At 40.3% G+C, this 17,152-nt stretch overlaps 1 protein-coding gene across 1 annotated transcript in view; it reads left to right on the plus strand.

Annotated features, from left to right (window-relative positions):
• Nucleotides 1-17,152, plus strand: part of RPA1 (replication protein A1) — a 77,531-nt gene that overhangs the window by 42,004 nt on the left and 18,375 nt on the right. The window contains exons 6-8 of the mRNA XM_045986529.1: nucleotides 12,557-12,649; nucleotides 15,664-15,796; nucleotides 16,952-17,054. Of these exons, the coding sequence (XP_045842485.1) occupies nucleotides 12,557-12,649; nucleotides 15,664-15,796; nucleotides 16,952-17,054 (329 nt within the window). The remainder of the gene's footprint in view (nucleotides 1-12,556; nucleotides 12,650-15,663; nucleotides 15,797-16,951; nucleotides 17,055-17,152) is intronic.

Genomic DNA, 17,152 nt, shown 5'->3' on the forward strand with positions numbered 1-17,152 from the left:
TTATGAACCCAGGGTCCTGGGATCGAGCCCTGTGTTGGGCTCCTTGCTCAGTGGGGAGCCTGCTTTCCCTCTTCCACTCCCCCTGCTTGTGTCTTGCTGTCTCTTTCTCTATCAAATTAAATACATAAAATCTTAAAAAAAGTTTCTGACACAATTTTTTAAAAAGATTGTATTTATTTGACAGAGAGAGAGATCACAAGTAGGCAGAGAGGGGTAAGCAGTCTCCCTGCTGAGCAGAGAACCCGATGCAGGGCTCAGCCCCAGGACTCTGAGATCATGACATGAGCAGAAGGCAGAGGCCTGACCCACTGAGCCATCCAGGCTCCCTGACACAATTTTTGAGAAATACGTATGTTTAAGAAAAGGTATTGAGGGGCGCCTGGGTGGCTCAGTGGGTTAAAGCCTCTGCCTTCGGCTCAGGTCACGATCTCAGAGTCCTGGGATTGAGCCCCACATTGGGCTCTCTGCTCCACGGGGAGCCTGCTTCCCTCTCTCTCTCTCTGCCTGCCTCTCTGTCTACTTGTGTCAAATAAATAAATAAATCTTAAAAAAAAAAAAAGAAAAGGTATTAAATAATTTTAAGTTTATACATTTAAATTAATAGCTTGTATTAGTTATTTTTTTATTTTTATTTTTAAAGCTTGTTATTTATTTATTTGACAGACAGAGATCACAAGTAGGCAGAGAGGCAAGCAGAGAGAGAGGAGGAAGCAGGCTCCCTCCTGAGCAGAGAGCCAGATGCGGGGCTCGATCCCAGGACCCTGGGACCATGACCCAAGCCAAAGGCAGAGGTTTTAACCCACTGAGCCACCCAGGTGCCCATTATATTAGTTATTTTTATTATAAACATGGCATCAAAAAGTTAAAAATGACTTTTCAGCTGGTCAGTATAAAGATGCCAAAAGTTGTATATATAACTTCAGTTATTTAAAGTTTTCCACTATATTTCTTTCTCTCTCCCAATTGATTTCACAGTAGGAAATTAAATAGATGGTTTTGGGTTTTTTGATTTAGAGAAGTAAAGCTTCCAGTTAAAATTAAACTCTGTTACTCCTAATAAAGAAAGGTGCTTAGGTGGTTTCTACTGAAGGACACTAATTTACCATCTTAATTTAAATTTACCAAACATAATTCTTTAGTTTATCATTAATCAAAAATTATTAGTCAGGTTTTTGCCTAAGAATAAATAAATTTGATCCCAATAATTTTTGTGCTAGACGCAAACTGCATCCTGTCTTCGTTTTCCTGTCTGGGACTCAGTTCTAGCCATTGCCTTGGTGGAGTCAATGGAGAGGAAAGGGAAGCTTAAGAAGCTCACAGCTTGTGTTCACACAAGGTAGCCAACACACTCAGAACGTTAGAGCTCTATTTAGAAATCAGTTGTTTTAATCAGAAGAAAAACTGGAGGTGATAAGTGACTTGGCTAAGGTTGCACAGCAGGTAAGTTGCTTAAACAAGTGAGACTCGTTATTCCTAATTTCCAGATGAAGATGCTTTACACTGTACCCGGACCTTCAGAAATTAACCTTCATATCAAAGCTTTTGCCTATTCCGCAAATTGTATTTTTGTTACTAGGTTGTGTGAGTTGAATCTGTTGGAATGTTTTATATGTGTGCACGCACACACAGAAGTTATTTCTGTTTCATGTTAGTATACTTATCCATTAAAACTTGTATAATTTGGGGCGCCTGGGTGGCTCAGTGGGTTAAAGCCTCTGCTTTCGGCTCAGGTCATGATCCCGGGGTTCTGGGATCGAGCCCCGCATCGGGCTCTCTGCTCCGCGGAGAGCCTGCTTCCTCCTCTCTCTCTGACTGTCTCCCTGCCTACTTGTGATTTCTGTCTGTCAAATAAATAAATAAAATCTTTAAAAAAAAAAAAAAAAAAAAACTTGTATAATTTAGGGCGCCTGGGTGGCTCAGTGGATTGAGCCGCTGCCTTCGGCTCAGGTCATGATCTCAGGGTCCTGGGATCAAGCCCCGCATCGGGCTCTCTGCTCAGCAGGGAGCCTGCTTCCTCCTCTCTCTCTGCCTCTCTGCCTACTTGTGATCTATCTCTCTCTGTCAAATAAATGAATAAAATCTTAAAAAAAAAAAACTTGTATAATTTAAAAAATTGAAATATAGTTAAGCGAACATTTATTTTTTAAAGACTTTATTTATTTGAGAGAGAAAATGAGCAAGGGGGAAGGGGAAGGTCAGGGGGAGAGAGAGGATCATGACCCAAGCTAAAGTCAGACATTTAACCGAGCCACCCAGGCGCACCCAGACATCTGTTCGTTAAATAAACATTAATTTTGTTTTAATTTTTGGATAGATAATATAGTTACATGTTTCAAAAGTCAAAACTGCAAAATTGCATATTTAGAGAAATCTTACTCCTGCCATGTTTGTACCCACTGTTGACCTCTATAAGTAATGAATTTTAGAGGTTTCTTTTGATCCTTTGGGTGTTTCTTTATGCATGTATTATTACCAAATAAAAATATTATGTATTCTCATCCATTGCTCCAGTTTGCTTACACAAAAGGTAGGATAATATGTATACTATCTTACCTTTCTTTTGGATCCTGCTTTTTTGGGGGGGTTGTTTTGTTTATTTGTTTGTTTTTAAGTAGGCTCCATGCTGGGCGTGGAGCCCAATGTGGGACATGAACTCACAACCCTGAGATTGAGACCTGAGTTGATATCAAGCATCAGATACTTAACCGACTGAGCCACCCATGCACCCCTTCTATGGTCATGCTTTTTTTTTTTTTTTTTCAGTGAACATATAATATATTATTTGTTTCAGGCATACAGATTTGTGATTCATCAGTCTTACACAATTCACAGCACTCACCACAACACATACCCTCCCAATGTCCATCACCCAGCCACTCCGTCCCTCCCATTCCCCTCCCCTCCAGCAACCCTCAGTTTGTTTCTTGAGATTAAGAGTCTCTTATGGTTTGTCTCCCTCTCTGGTTTCATCTTGTTTGATTTTTCCCTCCCTTCTCCTATGATCCTCTGTCTTGTTTCTCAAATTCCTTGTATCAGCGAGATCATGATGTCTTTCTCTGTATGGTTGTGTTTTAGAAAAATCTGTTTAGTCTAGAGATATTTCCATAATATATACTTAGAGAGCTTCCTTATTTAAAATACAAACAGGGGCACCTGGGTGGCTCAGTGGGTTAAAGCCTCTGCCTTCGGCTCAGGTCATGATCCCAGGGTCCTAGGATGGAGCCCTGCATCGAGCTCACTGCTCACCAGGGAGCCTGCTTCCCTCTCTCTCTCTCTCTGCCTGCCACTCTGCCTACTTGTGATCTCTCTCTGTCAAATAAATAAAATCTAAAAAAAAAAAAAAAAAAAAAATCAAACAAACAATTACAGAGTGTTCTGTTGTGTGACTGGTTCATAATTTAACTAGCCTCGGGTTGATGACCCTTGGGTGGTTTGCTATAGCAATCAAAACAGTACTGTAGTGAATAGCTTTATATGTGTGCAGGTGTGTGGGCTGAGGTGGTTTGACTGCCAGAAGTAAGGTTGTTGGATCAACGGAGAGATGCACCAGTGGTAGGTGGATATGGTTGGATTCCCCTCTAGAGCATGGTGACATTCTGCACTCCCACCTAAGTGCCTGAAAATCCTGGTTTCTTCACAGCTGTGCCAACAAGAGTATGTTATTAATTTTGGAATTTTTGCCAGTCTCATAGGTGAAAACTGGGATCTCAGTGTAGTGTTTCATTTGTCTTCTGAGCAATGTTTTAAATGTTTGAGAGTTTTTTATTCTCTGTGAACTGACTGTTGTATTCTCCATTTTTATTTTGCCTTTTTCTTCTCCATCTTTGAATTCTCGAAAGAGTAGGGACACTAGTAGTCCTTTGTCTCTGAGTCGTGAAGGCTTTTTTACGTTGCTTATGGTGGCCTCTTGCTATGCAGCAGTTCTTTCGTTGCTGTTTTTAGGAAGTTGGATTTTCCAGTCTTTTTTTTTTTTTAATGACTTTGGAGTTTTGGCCATTATTAGGAAGGTCTTCCTTACTCTAAAGTTGTTAGGGCATTCATCCATGTTTTATTCTAGTACTTACATGATTTCTCTTTTATATTTTAATCTCCTGTGTCACTTCTGTCTTATAACTGGTTTCTCGGTTTGTGGTGTTTTGGCCTCACTTGTCACATCATTTGGAATTTGTGGGTTTTCTCTGCCCCCCCTCAGTTCACTGAAGACATCAGCTCTGTGTGGGACATTTGTGTCTAGAGTGGATATTCATTCTTATTGCTCTATATGATTTTTAGAAGTGGGAAAACTTGGTCATCATTCTTCCTCCAGAAATGGAACCTTGTAGATGTTAATGTATACGTACACAAAACATAGTAATTTGATGCTTAAATTGGAGAGGGAGAGCTGGACCTATTTAGGTAAAATTCTAAAAGCTTAAGTTAGAACATTACATTTGTTTTGCCGTAGTAAATTTTTGTACAGAGGAGCACATTGGTTATCTCCTCAGCCTTTGGGACAGAGCAATGGTTAACATCTCTGAAATCTTTGGATGCAGTAGGGTTGAGAGAGAGATGATTGTGCTCAACTTTATCACCTTCGGCCAGATTTCTGATGTTTTTTATGTTGTATTTGAGTGGTTGCTTTGGACATTTTATGTTTCAGGTGCAAAAGTATTTGAGATAAAGATGGAGTTGAAAGGGCTGAAAGGTAATTATCGCTTGGAGTCAGAACCATAGAACTAGGGAAAAAAAACTCCTTTGTCTCCATATTCCATTCCACTCACTCTGCCCTTTCTTCAGGGTCTCTTAAAGTGCAGCGGGATGAGAGATTTTACTGTTCAGGATTTTTTGCTATTGAATTTCATTGTAACCAGATCAATAACACTTTGTTACTTGGGCCATCATGGAAATAGCTTTGTTACAGTGGCTATTACCTTATGGTGTATTTCACAGAAATGGTTTCTAATTGTCTATTGTGAAGGCAAGGAAACTGTTATTAGTGAGGAGAGAAGTAAAGTTAGATTTGTATCCTCCCAGCACTTAACCCAGAACCTATGGCATATCAGTTGAGTGGTAAAATTGACTAAACCCAGCCCGGGAAATAGGCAGAGGAATTCCAAAATGTGCACTGAAATTATTTGGCAGAGTACCACGTTAAATGCAGATACTTACAGAATTTTCCAAATGTGAGAAGTAAAACTTCAAACACATTTCATGTTTCATATGATATTGGACTAGATGATTTTAAACTTCTGTATCTACCACTATATGTTTTTGTCAGCACATCAACAATGATATGTATGCCATTGCTATGTACCTATACTATTTCCAACAATATTTTACTTAGATGTAAATTTCTCAAGCAATATTTAGTTTAAAGTATTTTTCATTATCGAAAGGTGTTAGTTGGAATTTTGTTTCAGCCTGATTTTGATCCCTTTCTGCCAAGGGGGATTTTTTTTTTTTTTTTATCAAATGATTTTTCCCCCCAAGGGGGATTTTTAGTTATTGAGCTTTTATTTTATTTTTTTAGTTGTTGTTAAAAAGTACTTGCTTGTAAGAAATTGAGTTTTTGTTACTCTGTATACCGCATATCTGTTAGCTAATTTTTCTCAGCTGGTGGCTCACTTACCATGTTTTTTATATATTTATATATATGTGTGTGTGTGTGTGTGTAAATATATTTATATATATATATAATTTTTTTAAAAGATTTTATTTGAGAGAGAGTGCACACAAGCAGGAGAGCACAAACAGAGCAGCAGAGGGAGAGGGAGAAGCAGACTTCCCACTGAGTAAGGAGCTTAATGTGGGGCTCGATCTCAGGACCCTGAGATCATAACCCAAGCCAAAGGCACTCAGCTTAACCAACTGAGCCACCCAGGAGCCCCTATATATATATATTTTTTTTTTAAATTAAAAATTTTTTTTAATTTTTTAGAAGATTTTATTTATTTGTCAGCGAGATGGAAATAGTGTGAGCACAAGCAGGGAGAGTGGCAGGCAGAGGAAGAAAGCAGGCTCCCCAGTGAGCAGGGAGCCTGATTTGGGACTCAGCTCCAGGACCCTGGGATCATGACCCAAGCTGAAGGCGGATGCTTAACCAACTGAGCCACCCAGGTGTCCCTGTATTTTGAAATTTCTTTGAAGTGATCTCTACACCCCAATATGGGGACTGAGCTCACAACTCTGAGATCAAGAGTGGCATGCTCCACTGACTGAGCCAGCCTCACTTAACCATTATACTGCTAGTAGAAATGATAAGTGCGACTGCAAATAACTTGAGGAGCCAGAGTCTGCTTTTATTTCCCCCTAAAGATTTATTATTTGTTTGAAAAAGCACAATGAGAGGCGGGGGAGGGGCAGAAGGAGAAGGGAAGCAGATGCCGCACTGAGTGGGGAGCCTGATGCAGGGCTCCATCTCACCAACCTGAGATCATGACCCTAGCTGAAATAGTCGTACACTCAACCAGCTGAGCTACCCAGGTGCCCCTAGAGTCTGCTTTTAAATGTCCTATTTCCCCCTAGCTCAGAGACATAGAGCAAAAGAGTCTTAAAATTATCACCTTGATTCGTTGTACTTGAAATGGTTTCATTTGCAGGTGGCGCAAAACAGAAGATTAGCTAGTTGATTCTCTGCATTGCTGCTTTGGGGTATAATTTTAGTTTTTAGAAAGATTTTCATTTCGCCGTAGACTAATTTCAGGTTTCATGATCAGCAGCTGTGTTGCAGTGCATTAAATTGAAAGGCAATTGTTGCTATTTAGAATGCACGAGGACTTCCGTTGTCCATTTGGTTTCAGTGCTATCTCTTACCTCCTCTGTCAGCTTTGCAGGTGTGGTCCGATAGCAGGAGTTAAGGATTGCTCTAATAAATGAATGACTTAGTAACTTTTCCCGACTGCTGTGTATCATGGTTACTAGTTATGTTCTTTGTAACTAGAGTTTTGTCTGCCAGAATTAATTGCTTACAGTTAAAAATTAACTAGATGGTGATGAACTGGATGGATCTAGTTAGACAAACCTGGTTAAGACTAGGTTCGGGTTGGGGGGGGCGCCTGGGTGGCTCAGTCAGTTAAAAAAAAAAAAAAAAAGCTCAGTCTGCCTTCAGCTCAGGTCATGATCCCAGGGTCCTGGGATCAAGCCCCCGCATCAGGCTCCCTGCTCAGCAGGAAGCCTGCTCCCTCTCCCACTCCCCCTGCTTGTGTTCCCTCTCTTGCTGTGTCTCTCTCTGTCAAATGAATAAATAAAATCCTTAAAAAAAAAAAAAGACTAGGTTTGGGGGGCACCTGGATGGCTCAGTGGGTTAAGCCCTGCCTTTGGTTCAGGTCATGATCTCAGGGTCCTGGGATGGAGCCCTACATCAGGCTCCCTGCTCAGCGCAGAGCCTGCTTCTCCCTCTCCCTCCCACTCCTGCTCTCTCTGTCTCTCTCTCTCTCTCTCTCAAATAAATAAAGTCTCTAAAAAAGAAAGAAATACACTTTAGGGATGCCTGGCTGGCTCAGTTGATAGAACATACAGCTCTTGATCTTGGGGTCCTGAGTTTGAGCCCCACGTTGGGTCTAGAGCTTACTTTTTTAATTTTTTTTTAGAGCTTACTTTAAAAAAAGAAAGAGAAAGAAATATGCTTTGTTGTGCTAGCAGAAGTGCTCCAGCTTCTTGTGCACCATAGTTCTGTGTGGCTCAGAGTTAGTACCTGTGAACAGACATACAAGACATTTATTACACTTTTTACCAAAGGGAGTTACCGTTGTACTACTTTTGTGTAAAGCTTGTTATCACTCTCGCCCCAACTTTTTTTTTTGTTTTCTTTTCTTTTCTATTTTTTTTCCCGATAAATAAACAACACTTGGTTCCTAAGGAATAAACTCTCAACTGAAGTCCCTTGTCCTCACCAGAGAGCTGTAATGGAACAGGGATTTGGGCTTCAGTTCTTAGCCTCACTACAGATGAGATTTTTTTTTTTTTTAAGATTTTATTTATTTATTTGACAGAGAGAGAGATCACAAGTAGGCAGAGAGGCAGGCAGAGAGAGGGGGAAGCAGGCTCCCTGCGGAGCAGAGAGCCCGACGCGGGGCTCGATCCCAGGACCCCGAGATCATGACCTGAGCCGAAGGCAGTGGCCCAATCCACTGAGCCACCCAGGCGCCCCTACAGATGAGATTTTGCTTTAAATAGTTAGCGGTTAATTGCACTTGTCCCAAATCAAAATATTCCAAAATTTTCAAAGATTTTATTGTTTTATTTTAGAGAGCACGAACAGGGGGAGGAGTGGGGGAGAGCAAAAGAGAGAGGCAGGCTCCCCACCCAGGCACCTCCTCATGATTACCTTTAAAGATGGCTTTTTAAACACAAACTAAAAGCCTGATTGATACTCTGGGGTTTTTTTAGATATTATTATTTTGGGGGGAGGGGCAGGGGGTGACGGAAAGAGAATTTTTTTTTTTAAGATTTTATTTATTTATTTATTTGACAGAGAGAGAGAGAGATCACAAGTAGGCAGAGAGGCAAGCAGAGGAAGAGGGGGAAGCAGGATCCCCACTGAGCAGAGAGCCTGATGTGGGGCTTGATCCCAGGACCCTGGGATCATGACCTGAGCAGAAGGCAGCGGCTTAACCCACTGAGCCACCCAGGTGCCCTGTTGTTTGCTTTTTAATTAAAAATCCCCAACACCAAAAATAAAAAAGAAAGAAATTATAATACATTCATTTTAACTCATATGTTAAAATGTCAAAAAATATTGAACCTAGAACAGGTAAAAAATAGTCAAGTTATGTTACTGAAAATTGTGGTAAAATACTCAACTGAATGTACATCTTAATAATTTTTAAGTGTGTAGTTTGGTGGCATTAAGTACATTCACGTTGTTGTGTAACTATCAACGCCATCCATCTCCAGAACTTTGTTTGAAGATTTTATTTATAAGTAATCTCTATACCCAGTGTGCATCCTGAACTCAAAGCCGAGATCAAGAGTAGTGTGCTCCAGGGGCGCCTGGGTGGCTCGGTGAGTTAAGCCTCTGCCTTCGGCTCCGGTCATGATCTCAGGGTCCTGGGATCGAGCCCCGCATCGGGCTCTCTGCCCACAGGGAGCCTGCTTCCCTCTCTCTCTGCCTGCCTCTCTGCCTACTTGTGATCTCTCTCTCTGTCAAATAAATTAATTAAATCTTTAAAGAAAAAAAAAAAGAGTAGTGTGGTCCACTGGCAGGGCTAGCCAGGCACTTGTACAGAACTTCCTCAGTCATTGTCTCAAACTCTCTCCACCCATTAAACCATAACTCTTCATTCCCTACTCCTGCCGGTTCCTAGTAACCACTGTTCTATTTTCTGTCACTGTAATTTGATAACTCTAGGTACCTCATAAAGGTTAGTTATGTTTTTAAAGAAATTAAATGTTAAGAGATCAGCACTGTCCTGTGACCATGTCCTCTTCAAGGAGACACTTGATGAAGCAGGCATGGTAATGAGGATGGGACCTTAGATACGTTTAAAACCGTGGAAGTAGGGTGGAGTGGAGTTTGTGTATTTTTATGGCCCCATCTTTAAATGTTGAAATCTTTTGGGTCTTTTGAATATATTTCATGAAGCACGTTAAGAATAGTTTTAATTTTTTTTCCAGTTACTTAGCTCCATTACTGTTTACTGAGCAACTCAGTTTTTCCCTACTGGTTTAAGAAAAGGTTTACTTTAAAATTTCAAAATGTTGGGTGCCTGGGTGGCTCAGTTAAGTGTCTACCTTCGGCTCAGGTCTTGATCCCAGGGTCCTGGGATTGAGCCCCATGTCGGGCTCCACACTTACTGTGGAATCTGCTTGAGATTCTCTCTCCTTCTCCCTCTGCCCCTCCTACTTGTGTGCATCCTTCCTCGCTTTGTCTCAAATAAATTAATTTTTTAAAATATCAACAGCATTTTTCATAGAGCTAGAACAGATAATCCTAAAATTTGTATGGAATATTTACAAAAAAAACCCTGTATAACTAAAGCAATCTTGAAAAAGAAAAACAAAACTGGAAGTACCAATAACTCCAGACTTCAGGTTGTAGTACAGATCATAGTAATCAAGGCAGTATGGTAGTGGCACAAAAATAGACACACAGATCAATGAAAGAAAATAGAAAACCCAGGAATAAACCCATAATTATATGATCAATTAATCTTTAACAAAGGAGGAAAGAATATACAATAGGAAAAAGACAGTCTCTTCAGCAAATGGTGTTGGGGAAACTGGGCAGCTCCATGCAAAAGAATGAAACTGGACAACTTTCTTACAGCATACACAAAAATAAACTCAAAATTGATTAAAGACCTAAATGTGAGACCTGAAACCATAAAAATCCTAGGAGACAGCAGAGGCAGTAATTTCTCTGACATCAGTCATAGCAACATCTTTCTAGATACATCTCCTGAGGCAAGGAAAATAAAAGCAAAAATAAGCTCGTGGGACTACATCAAAATAAAAAGCTTCTGCACAACAGAGAAAACAGTCAACAAAACTAAAAGGCAACCTACAGAATGGGAGAAGGTATTTGCAAATGACAGATCTGATAAAGGCTTAGCCTCCAAAATATATAAAGAACTGTTACATACAATTCAATATTCCCCAAAATAAAGGACCCTGTTAAAAAATGGGCAGAAGATATCAACAGACATGTCTCCGAAGAAGCTCTTGAGATGGCCAGCAGATGCAGTGAAAGATGCTCAGCATCGCTCATCATCAGGGAGATGCAGTTGAAAACAGTGAGATGTCACCTCACACCTCACACCTGTCAGAATGGCTAAACACCAACAACACAAGAAACAAGTTTTGGTGAGGTTGCCCTTTGGTGGGAATGCAAACTGGTACAGCCACTGTGGAAAACAGTATGGAGGTTCCTCCAAAAAGTTAAAAATAGAACAACCTTAGAATCCAGTAATAGCATTGCTAGGTATTTACACCCCCGAAATACAAAAACTTGAATTCAAAAGAATACATGCAGCTCATGTTTATTGCAGCATTATTTACAGTAGCCAAATTACGGAAGCAGTCCAAGTGCCCATTGATAGATGAATGGATAAAGAAGATGTGGTACATATATACAATGTAGTATTATTCAAGCATAAAAAAAGATTGAAATCTTGCCATTTGCAACAACATGGATGAAACTAGAGAGTATTATGCTAAGTGAAATAAATGGGTCCGAGAAAGACAAACACCTTATGATTTCATTCATACGTGAGATTTAAGAAAGAAAACAAATGAACAAAGGAAAAAGTGAGAGAAGCTAAGAAACAGACTCTTAACTCTAGAGAACCAATTGCCGATGATCAGAAGGGAGGTGGGACGGGGGGTTGGGTAAAATTGGGGATTAAAGAAAATAAAATTAAGGTCTTAATTTTTCTCCCTGTAGGAAGAACTGAAGAATAAGCAATTCCGTTTTAACCTTTTTAATTTTATGCTAAATTTATTTCACTCTAATGGCATAGTTAACTCTCGTTTTGTTGTACTAGTTAAGAGAAGTATTGGCAGAAGGAAATGAAGTCAGTGTATAATAGGCCCATTTGAGTGAGGGCCTTGGGAAAACCAGCAGGAATAAGCCTTTGATTGGAGAAGGCAGAGACAAGGTGGCAGGCAGGGAGCCTTTTCAGCAGGGCTCGCCATTTTTGTCTGTAGGACTTTCTAGGAAATCTTTCTGAGCTATACTCGAGTGCGGCAGGCACTCTTGGTGAGCCGCCTAGATTAGGTTGACTTCTACTTTTAGTGCCTTCACAAAGGCAAAATCAAATCCCGTAAACCTGTTCTTTTTTAAATTAGGTGTATTTAGCTTAATTTTAACATTCGTCAACTCCTAAACATTTGTAGAAAGGGTTGAGGAATAAATAAATAGTCTCGTGGTACGGCATTTCTTATTTTCTGCTTGAGAGACATGTTCCTTTCCCCTCCTTTCCTTTTAATCTTCCCGTTGCCTTGACACACCTGCTTCTGAACTCCATCTCATCTCTCCCTGCTGTGACAGTTCCCTAGCACTTCACGGTACCTAAGGCTCTTTCAACTCTTATTTTCCACCAACTGTCAGTTGCAAAATAAGGTTGCTTTGTTTGGGAGGGAAAGGGTAGAATCCTTTCTGAATGTCTCCTTTTCCTTTGAAGCAGGAGCACTTCAGAGACAATTGAACTGCTTTTAGGTTTTTCTTACCACCCAGCTTTTTCTTCTGATAGAGCCTGCCGTGAACACAGTTCTGTTGATGACATCGATTTGTTGCTATGGAAATAGTGGTAATGTCACAGATTCAGCCCAGTGACTTTACTTCAGGTTCATGCAGGAGAAATGGGCAAGGCTTTAGGAGAGAACCTCATTAAAACTGAAAGCTATCAATTATAAGCAGGTGAAAGGTAAATGGAGCCAACCTTTTATATAATGAAAACAGAAGTGAACCCCTAGCAGATTGACAGCACGCAGTTGAATACCCCAGCATGAATTCTGACCCATGAGAGTCTTTGACAAAATAAAAAATTTACACGTTCTCTGAGTATTTCTTCTACTTAAGTTTAAGTCTTTTAACCTGCATTATTTGCACTGAAATTGTCTTTCTTCTGATCCTCAGGACACGGGCAGCAGCAGGTAGTTCCTCCCCCTGTCTCAGCGGCCAATCCACCAGCCAGCAAGCCCCAGCAGCAGAATGGGAGCTCAGCAATGGGTAAATAGCCACATGAGGACATGTGCTAATTATATGCACCAGGATTCTGAATGTTTTGAAATATAACCTGGGACTAAAGGGAATTTTCAAAAAGCCATTCATGATCGTTCCTTCTTGCAAAGGAGAAGCCCAGTTCTTTCTGTAAAGTGTGTGATTGAACAAATGATTAAAAATAGTCTTTTAGGGGCACCTGGGTGGCTCAGTGGGTTAAGCCTCTGCCTTTGGCTCAGGTCATGATCTCAGGGTTCTGGGATCAAGCCCAGCGTCGGGCTCTCTGTTCAGCAGGGAGCCTGCTTTCCCCTCTCTGTCAAATAAATAAAATCTTTTAAAAAATAGTCTTTTAAAGATACTTAATATGCTTCTTTTTGTCAGGATGATACACTGTCCTCTGTTAATAGTTGTTTATCTGGTACTTGCTCACATCTTACCTTTTACACTCTCTTGACTTTGTGAATTTACATACCTTTTAAATTCTCGCCTTTTAACTATTTGGAATCCACTTGTCTCTCTCCAAGTTTACCACTGGGGTTCTCATGGATATTTATCTTAATGTGAAGATGTTATCATTTATATTGGTCATAGGTTCTGCTTCCCAGACTCCTGGATGAGAAATAGTTTTTCCCTTTAACTCTGTGCAGTAGGTCCTGAGAGGCTATAATGGAATCATTTTGTTTACTTTCTGGCCTTTGCTTTAGGAGCTGCTATTGAAAATGATGATTTGCGTTAAATTTATTTTTAGAGGTTGGATTTATTTTTAGAGCTTCTTTTTTCTGTCACAGCTTCTTATACACCACTTCCTCACCTCCCCTCAACCATTAGTTGCTAATTTTCAATGCTGAGATTTTAAGAAAGCAAGGTTAATACGTTACTAATGTTGCTGTGAAACTTTCAGGACATGGGAGTTTTTCCCCATTGGTCTTTGATATTTTTATCTACCTTGCAGTAGCTGTCAATCTATCTCCTATCTCTCTCCGTTTACAAGTGGATCTTTTTTTTTTTTTTAAGATTTTATTTATTTATGTGACAGAGAGCGCACAAGCAGGGGGAGCAGCAGGCAGAGGCAGAGGGAGAAGCAGGCTCCCCAGTGAGCAGGGAACCTGATGTGGGGCTCCATCCCAGGACTCGGAGATCGTGATCCGAGGCAGACATTTAACTGACTGAGCCACCCCGGTGCCCCATAAGTGGATCTGTTTATACACAACTGGCAAATTTGTACTGTTGAAGGAGGTCTTGGAATAGATTTAGTATCTAAGATGGTAAATAATCTAATAGTCCCTTCCTTAGGCTGAACTACAAATAGTATGTTGTTATTCTCCCTTCTCCCACAGATTTATTTTCCCAATTTCTATCTTTGGGTTATGTTAACATTTATTTTTAAAAATCAGTTAATATTGTCCAAACACACATCAACTGGGTGGCGAAAGAAGAAGACCGGCTGTGTGTTGAGGAGAAGCATGTGTGTTGTGTTGTATAATTATATCTTAGAGTATTAGGTGTGTATACACATGCATATATTCTTCAAAGTTCATGGGCTTCCTTGCATAATCTTGAGGCAGTTATTACTGTTGTGCGTATAGTTCTCACTTGACTCCCCAGTTAGAATAGAAAATGTTAAGATCCAGGACAGTCTATGTATAGTTTTTACTAAGTGCTACAAATACCTAGAATAGTGTCTTACAGGCTGCGGAAACTCAATAAAGAAATGCTGAATAATGGTAGATTTACATTTCCAGCCAAATTCCATCCTAAAGAAATGCTTTGGTAGAGAAGATATGAAGTAATTGGACTAAATCGCATTTTCTGCATTTAGAGGTTGAAACTTTACAGGAACTGTGTGTATAAAGAAACGTGTGTGTTTATAGGCTTTAGTTACCTGCTCTTTCCAAGTACGTGGGAGCTGCTCAGGCTTGGATAAAGAAGCAGAAGGGATCCTGGTGCCCAGCTGCCTAGCTGTCTTGAACCAAAAACTGATTCTCGCCCTTTGCTCCCAACTAAACCCAGTTCCATAGACTTCATTCTAGACTTTTCAGCCCTGTAGACCAGTTGAACACAGAGTTCTCTGAGGATGTTTTGACTTAAAATATTTGTGATAGGTATCCTTCACCTCAGATGGTTTATTCACTATGTTGCTTACCTCCTAGCCTTTCCTTTTGTTTGTTTCTTTGTTTTTTCTTACGCAACTAGTGACCTGCTCTCAGGTTTGTTTTTTTTTGTTTTTTTTTTTTAATTTTTTTTAAATTTTTTTTTTTTTTTTTAAGATTTTATTTCTTTATTTGACAGAGATGACAAGCAGGCAGAGAGGCAGGCAGAGAGAGGGGGGAAGCAGGCTCCCCGCTGAGCGGAGAGCCCGATGCGGGGCTCGATCCCAGGACCCTGGGATCATGACCTGAGCCGAAGGCAGAGGCTTTAACCCACTGAGCCACCCAGGCGCCCCCCTGCTCTCAGTTTTAACAGTCAAGAGGGTTGGTTGATTTTCTTTCTCTGACCCATTATCTTGCCCATTGATACAAAGGGCAGTTTAAGAAGGACGAGCCTCCAGGGCACCTGGGTGGCTCAGCTGGTTGGATGTCTGCCTTCCGCTTGGATCAGGATCCCAGGGTCCTAGGATGCAGCTTCCCCTGCTTGTGTGCTTGCCCGCTCTCTCTCTCTCTCTCTGCCAAATAAAATAAATAGAATCTTTGTGGGGGTTGGCGGGGGTGGGTAGAAGGATGGGTCTCCAAAAGAGCAGTTTCTGGACTCAGTACAATTATTACCTTGACCTCAGTCAGAGCTTCAATCAGCAAATACATAGTAGTAAACTTCTGTGTTCCCAGCCTTCATTCTCAGTCACTTTTCTAGCTTCCTATTCTGGTCTCTATTTGATCTCCATATCTTTCGATTACTTAAAAGGTAAAACTTTACCTCTTATTTTGTATGATTTCACCGGCGACACCTCAGTCATTGAGAGTTAATACAAAATGTATATAAAATTTACATAGAACAATGATAGTCCTCCTTTGTGTTTGTTTTTAAAGGTTCCACTGCATCTAAGACTTATGGGGCCTCAAAGACATTTGGAAAAGCTGGAGGTACCAGCCTCGGGAATAGTTCTGGAGGAACACAGGTCAAAGTGCTACCCATTGCCAGCCTCACCCCTTACCAATCCAAGTGAGTGAGTCCATGGAGTAAGTTCAGAATGCACCTACGATATGATGTTAGAGGTTATTACAGGCTCTTGAGTTATTTATGCGTGAACTTCAGGGTTACCACACATAAAGTAAGTTTCATCTTTTTTTTTCTTCCACAGGGGGAGGAGGGTACAAATTGTGGCAACCTCTAACTTACTGTAAAAGAACGGCAAGAAAAGCAATCTGCTATAGCCTAAGGAGTTTCATTTGTTTTGGAAGAATTTGCACTGAAAAATATTTAATGCTTAAAGAACCTATTTATCATCTTATGAGTAAAAACAAATATTTGTTGTAATTCAGAAGGCGTTTCGTCTTCTCGTGCTATAAATAAGTGACTTTTAGTCTAAAAATTGTTACTACGATTTAGTTGACTAAGAGAATCTGTACTGTTTGTGTAGCCACGTTAATATACCCTGAACAGATATTTTCCATCCGACGTTAATTTTAGCCATTGAAAATTTGTGAGTTCTCTTTTCAGATTCTTTCAAATATGTTTTTATCTAATCTTCAAATTTTTTGCAGTGCGGGGAAAATGACTAAGGTAACCAAGGTGCCCAACACTTGCATTCAGTATGGGCCCCTGGACTGTGTATTGGATCTTGTACCTCCTTTTTTTTGGTGGCCTCTGTCTGAGGTCATACTGCTTTAGCGTGTTGTTTTCTTTTGGTGGCTTACCAACACCATGTTCCGTGTTCCATAAGTTTGTATTTATATTCAGGCTGTGTTAGAATGGAGACAGAAGCTTGACACCAGTTTTATCAGTTCCCATAATTGAAAATAGTGGCAGAATATAATTGCTGGTATTACTGCATCTTCTAGCTTAGAACCTTTCATTAAGAGGATACCGTTGCCTTGGTGATGCTTTTTGGAAAAGGGAGAGAGTTTATAAATTTACTAATTTGACAGGGGAATGAGTTAGTGTTAAATTATCTTGTATGTTTTACTACTTGCTTATTCTACAAACTGTCAAACCTGTGTGTCATCTTGGGGTTTTAATTAGCTGGGTTAAAATACAGCTTACGTTGAAAAATGGAATATGCATAAGATGAGAAAGGCTATAGGAAGACAATAGGGAACCTTTTAGATCTTTCCCAGGTAAAACTCGGAGCACTGATACAATCTATTTGGTTTTTAGGTGGACTATCTGTGCTCGAGTTACCAACAAAAGTCAGATCCGTACCTGGAGCAATTCCCGAGGGGAAGGGAAGCTTTTCTCCATAGAACTGGTTGATGAAAGTGTGAGTATTTGTCAAGTGTGGAAATAGGAGTAGTTTGAGAAATGGGGCTCATCTCTGTGCAAGCCTATGTGATGAAAAACAGTAGTAGGCCAAAAATA

This window comes from Meles meles, chromosome 18 (genome assembly GCF_922984935.1).
Source record: "Meles meles chromosome 18, mMelMel3.1 paternal haplotype, whole genome shotgun sequence".
Lineage (NCBI taxonomy): Eukaryota > Metazoa > Chordata > Mammalia > Carnivora > Mustelidae > Meles > Meles meles.